Source organism: Arvicola amphibius, chromosome 11, assembly GCF_903992535.2.
Source record: "Arvicola amphibius chromosome 11, mArvAmp1.2, whole genome shotgun sequence".
Lineage (NCBI taxonomy): Eukaryota > Metazoa > Chordata > Mammalia > Rodentia > Cricetidae > Arvicola > Arvicola amphibius.
The window spans coordinates 118,454,008-118,460,007 of NC_052057.2; the positions used below are offsets into that span (position 1 = coordinate 118,454,008).

Below are 6,000 nucleotides of genomic sequence, written 5' to 3' on the forward strand. Positions count from 1 at the left end.
CTGAGTAATACACATGTATCATTTTTAGTTATCCCTCTTAACATTTTTTTAAGATTATCTGTACAGTTCATTTCTTACTTTTCTTACCTAGTTTCTTGTCTTTTCTGTGTTCCCTGGGTGTGTGCTATGTGTGGAGGAGGGTAAGGGTATGTAGATGCTAGGCGTTGATATTGTCTTCCTCTAAGGGTCTCCACCTTATATACTGACACCGAATCCTTCACTTGCCTCCGGGGCTTGCTGGGTCAGCTGGACCAGCTAGCCAGCACCACTGCTCTAGTGCTGGCATCACAGGTGGCCTCCTGTGCTTGACCAATATTACGTGTGTTAGGGAGTTACTCATGCTTTGTAGCCAGCCCTTTCCCCTCTGAGCCGTCTCCCTGGCTCTCTACATTCTTCTTCTGAGACAGGTGTTAAGCAGTTCAGGCTAGCCTGGAACTCATAGTCCTGCTGCCTTCCTCTTCCCAGTGCTGGCCGTGCACTGTACGTGTGTGTACACCACAAATGTGTATATGTGTCCAGACAAGGCAGGCATTGGATCCCTTGGAACTAGAGTTATAGGTATTTATGAGCTGCCCAACATGGGTGCTGATGTTTGAAGTCTGGTCCTCGAGATTGAACCTGAAGTGCTTTTACCTGCTGAGCCATCTCTCCAGCCCCTATATTTTCTTTTAATGTTGTATTTGGTTTATTTTAAATTGTCTTGAGTTTAGAAACTGATTATACTTAGAGCTGTTACTTTTTTTGTTACTGTTTTGTTTTGTTTTTATATAAAGTGTTGCTATTTAGCAAGATTCATCCCAAACTTGTGATCCTCTTGCTTCAGCAAGTATTGGAAACATAAGCATATGCTACCCCACTGGCTTCAGAGACCTGTCTCTTCTCTCCTTCTCCCTCTCTTCCTCTCCCCCTCCCCCGTCTGCTCCCTTTCTTTCTTGCTCTCTCACTCTCCCTTCTCTTCTCTTCACTCTTTCCTCTCTTTCACACTCTGAGGCAGGGTCTCATGTGTCCTCCATGGATTGTACGTGTGGAGGCTGGCTTCACATTCACTGTGTGGTCAAAGACGTCTGTCTTCTTTACCTCACGAGTGTTGGGATGACAGGCATGTGCCACCACAAGCCAGCCAGATTCTTTACTGGTGAACTGTGGCGTGTTTTCATATCTGCTGAGTTAGGAGGGCATGAATGAGAGGAATCAGTTTGCGTTAGTGGCAAACATAGGACATCAGGAACTGTTTTCAGAACTTCACCTAGCACCCTTGTATCAACCCAAGGTGTATTTCTGTTGGTACCCACTTTACAGAAGAGAATATAAGTGGCAGAACTACTATTTGACAGACTGGGCTGTGCTTACCTGCTCTAAACCACTGTGAGATGCTCTTCAGTGTACAGACTTTCAGCTTCTGTTTCATAGCATTTGAAGATTAAGAAAAACCTGTGAGCTGGGCAGTGGTGGTGCACGCCTTTAATCCCAGCACTTGGGATGCCATAGAGGTAGGCAGATCTCTGAGTTCGAGGCCAGCCTGGTCTACAAAACGAGTTCCAGGATAGTCAGAACTGTTACAGAGAAACCCTGTCTAGAAAGAGAGAGAGACAGAGACGGGGGGGGGGGGACCTGTGAGATTTTCATTAATTCAGTTGGATGGTAGTGTGTGATGCTGAGCAACCTGTACCCTCCATACTTGGGAGATGGAAGGCAGGAAGACTGCAGGTTTGGGGCTGGTTTGGGCTGTGACATGGCCAGACCCTTTCTCAGAAATCCCCAAGCAAGGGAAATAATCCAAGTACAAAACTGCTTTTGATTACATTGCTTGTGTTTAGGGAACTACAGTCGTCGGGAAGGAACCAGAGGCTCTAGTTGGAGTGCTCAAAATACTCCTCGAGGAAATTATAATGAAAGTCGCGGCGGCCAGAGCAATTTTAACAGGGGTCCTCTTCCACCATTACGGCCACTTAGTTCTGCAGGTACATGTTCTTCCCTACTTGTTCTTGCTGAGATCTTTCTTTCAGCTTATAAAGGGTCATTCACTTTTGCATTGGGAGAGACTATTTTAGTATGTTGACTTATTTTAGAGTTAGATTTATATCTGGGAATGAAACTTAACTGTTAGTATAAGTAGTGTCTCATGATGATAAACTATATTTAAAAAACAAACTGGTTGTTATGGTGCTTTTTAACTGCAAAGTATTAGCATCATATGGTAGGTACTGTATTGATAGAAAGGTAGCATCATATGGTAGGTACTGTATTGATAACAAAGGTAGCATCATATGGTAGGTGCTGTTCAATGTGCAGTTTTATATAAGCATAGAACCTTTTTCTACATTACTATCTCAAGTTTAGGATTCTTGTCAAAGTAGCTTTGGTTTTAAAACGACATTCTAAAATTTTGTTATTTTTAAAAAGATTATGTATAGGTGTGTGTGTGGGTATTATATAGGGGTGAGGGGTATTGTATAAGTGTGTGTGTTAGGGGAGGCCTCTTGTTCATTTCCAGCCCCTTAGACCAAAAATAATCACAGAGAAGCTGTATTATTTAAATCACTGATTTGCCAATCACTTAAGCATATTGCTAGCTAGCTCTTACATCTTTGGTTAACCCATTTCTATTAATTAGTGTATCGCCTTGTGGCTGTGGCTTACTGGCAGGGTCCCAGCGCGTCTGTCCCTGGTGGCTTCTTGCAACTCCACCTCCTTTCTCCCAGCATTCAGTTTGGTTTTCCCTGCCTAGCTCTACTCTGCTCTATCACAGGCCTAAGCAGCTTCTTTATTCATTAACCAATAAAAGCAACACATGTACAGAAGGACTTACCACACCATCTCCCCTTTTCTGTCTAAATAAAATGGAAGGTTTTAACTTTAACATAGTAAAATTATATCTAACAAAACAAGCAAGAATTACACTATTCTTCAACTCCATCAAAGACTCCAGAAGGAAACAGGAAGTGCATTGTAAGCAACTTCCAAAACTAGAATTGACAGAGATATCTCGTTACCTGGACAGTCACCCAAAGGTCTTTTGTAATGTTGTGAGCACCCATCTTCAGCCTACAGGTCCATAGTATCTGGCAGACCTTTCCATGAAACAGGAAATTTCAAAGACAGTTCTGCCTATATTGGCAGTTTGTCAGTCACTTTTTTCTGTGTCCTGCAGAATGTCTGGCAGACTCTTTTTGTTCTTTCATGAAGCAGGAGTCCCAAAGGACAGTCTTACCTTTAGGCAAGTTCAACAGTTATTTTTCTGTGGGTCCTGCTTGTCCAGTTCATACAGCATAGCATCAAGCAGTCCAGGCAAGAGCAGTTTTTTGCCTAAATGGCTAACAAACTCCATAAAGAACCTCTTCAATGCCCATCATCCTCTTGAAGTAGATTGGAGCTGCCAGGAACGGATGTGTCTCATTGTCATAAAAAGTCCTAACTTCTTAAAACATTTTATTTATTTATTTAAAATTTGTTTATTATGTATACAACATTCTGCCTCGATGTATGCCTGCACACCAGAGGAGGGCGCCAGATCTCAGTACAGATGGTTGTGAGCCACCATGTGGTTGCTGGGAATTGAACTCAGGACCCCTGGAAGAGCAGCCAGTGCTCTTAACCTCTGAGCCATCTCTCCAGCACTTCTTAAAACATTTTAAATGCCATATTCTGAAGGTCTCTGAAAGATTTGAAGAATACCTATCTAACTGAAATATATCTCTACATATCTAGAAAATCTAACTAACAAGCTTGACTATTATAGATGACTCTCTATTTACCTTTATTTCTTAATTAGACATTACATTTTTAAATGAGCTGCACAAACACAACACATTAATCAAGAGCAGATATATATATATATATATGTACATACATACATATATATACACACACACATATATATATGTAGCAAAATTGACCTTAAAATTTCTATCAATAAACCAAGATTCATACCAATGCAAATCTCCCTAGCATATGTGTGTGTGTGCACACGCGTGTGTGGGTTGGGGTAGGTGGGTTCCTGAAAAGGTCAGAAGGCACTGGATTCCCTGGATCTTGAGTTACCTGACAGATGCTGAGAAGGCATGGAGCACAGTCCTCTGAAAGAGCAGCAAATGTTCTTAGCCACTGAACTATCTCTCCAGCTCTGAAATAAGTCCTATTGGGATATAATTCAGCTCACCTATTTAAAAGTCTAAGTGCTTACACCACAGGAAAGAAGGATGTTGAACTAAATGTGGTCTTTTTCCTCTCTAGGTTACCGCCCGAGTCCTCGGGATAGAGCTTCCAGAGGCCGCGGGGGGCTCGGACCTTCCTGGGCTAGTACCAACAGCGGCAGTGGAGGCTCCAGAGGGAAGTTTGTCAGTGGAGGCAGTGGGAGAGGTCGTCATGTACGGTCTTTTACTCGATAGACTTGGGAACACTCCAAGGAAATGGACATTTCATGAGGACAAAAAAAAAAAAAGACATTGAAGGACCAATTTAGACTTAGCAGCTGTACCTGAAGACATCTGAGAGAATATTTTTATCTGAAGAAAGCAGATTTTGTTTGATACTTAACGAGATTTCAATAAAAATCCAAACTTTGTATGTATGTTTGTATATATTTTTCCCATTTTTATATGGTATTTATTTAGAAAATTTCTAGATAGAAAGAAGAAATGACTTGTTTTGTATTTTTCTTGCTTATACTACAGATATTCCCAAACTTTCTTAGCCTGTGACACCTTTTAGTGTGTCAGTAGTAAGTAATTTCACAGTGTCCCCAGTCAAAAGCAGATGTAATACTTGTGTTTATTAAACAGTTAGGTCCAAGCAGCTGAAGCCTTTCCACCATCAACACAGGTCTGTGGACACTGCTCAGTGCCTCGGCCTTGGAAACAGCAGCCTTTCCCCAGGTTTCTCCAGCAGTGCTGTGTATAAACCACTGCAATTGTGTGCTGCTCTGAAACTCAGACACTGCTATCCCCCGTGCTGAAAATGTGAACTACCTCAGGTTAGTAGTCCGTGTGGCGTCCAGCAGATTCCCTAGCACCCATGCTCTTTTCCTGAGGTGCCCCCCACAGTTTAGAAGTCATAGCTGTAGCAGCAGAAGAAAAGCACTTCTGTATGTTAGATGTACAAACGTTGCTTCAGCTTTGGGCCGACTGTTGCTATTTTATTATATAGTTATTTAAAGCCTAAAATTCGGCGTATCCTAATATGGTTATTTTGGGAATCAGAAGCATCTACTTTATATTCAGAAATAAAACTTATAACTTTGACAAAGGAGCCATATTTCCCCCAAGGTATGTCTTAATTCATTGAGCCTATACAAATGGCATAAAATACAGAGTTCTCTTAAACAAAAATAAGTGTATGAGTCTCATTGCATCCTAACATTCTGTGTTTGGGGGATTAATTGTGAGTGAATTTAATATTTGTTTATTAGGAAAAAGAGCCTTGAAAAGCTCAGCTTTAGAGGTGAGGGTTTAACTTAGTAGTAGAAATGCTTGTCTGACATGTGTGATTAATCACTAGCAGCGTGTGTGTGTGCGTGTGTGCACATCCACATTTGTGCACGTGCATGAAAAGTTCCAGTGTAAAGATTCTGATGCTGAAGTGCAAGGTGATGAAAATCTTAAATAATAGCCTGGAGCAGCCCAAGCTATTAATCTGCTCAGGCTGCTATAATAAAACACAATAGACTGGGTGACTTAATAGAAATCTCACAGTTCTTGGAAGTCCAAGGTCAGGCCTTTGGTGTAACTGGGTTCTGGTGACTTTTCCACATCATGCAGGCGAGGCCCTCTTCCATCAATCATAGACAGGATGTTAGCAATTAGCCAGGCAAGCCGGACGGTGGTGATGCATGCCTTTAATCCCAGCAATTGGGAGGCAGAGGTAGGCAGATCTCTGTGAGTTACTACAAGAGTTAGTTCCAGGACAGCCAGGGCTACACAGAGAAACCCTGTCTCAAAAATACAGGCAAAAATGTTGCTGGGAGTAATCAGAGAGTTTCAAGCAGTAGGAAGTTTAGTCAGG

The 6,000-nt window shown here is 41.9% G+C and overlaps 1 protein-coding gene across 1 annotated transcript in view; it reads left to right on the forward strand.

The window, feature by feature from the left end:
• Virma (vir like m6A methyltransferase associated) overlaps nucleotides 1–4,570 on the forward strand; it is a 65,083-nt gene extending 60,513 nt beyond the window's left edge. Inside the window, exons 23-24 of the mRNA XM_038347426.1 lie at nucleotides 1,818–1,961; nucleotides 4,234–4,570. Of these exons, the coding sequence (XP_038203354.1) occupies nucleotides 1,818–1,961; nucleotides 4,234–4,388 (299 nt within the window). The 3' untranslated portion in view covers nucleotides 4,389–4,570. The remainder of the gene's footprint in view (nucleotides 1–1,817; nucleotides 1,962–4,233) is intronic.
• The last annotated feature ends 1,430 nt before the right edge of the window (nucleotides 4,571–6,000 follow it).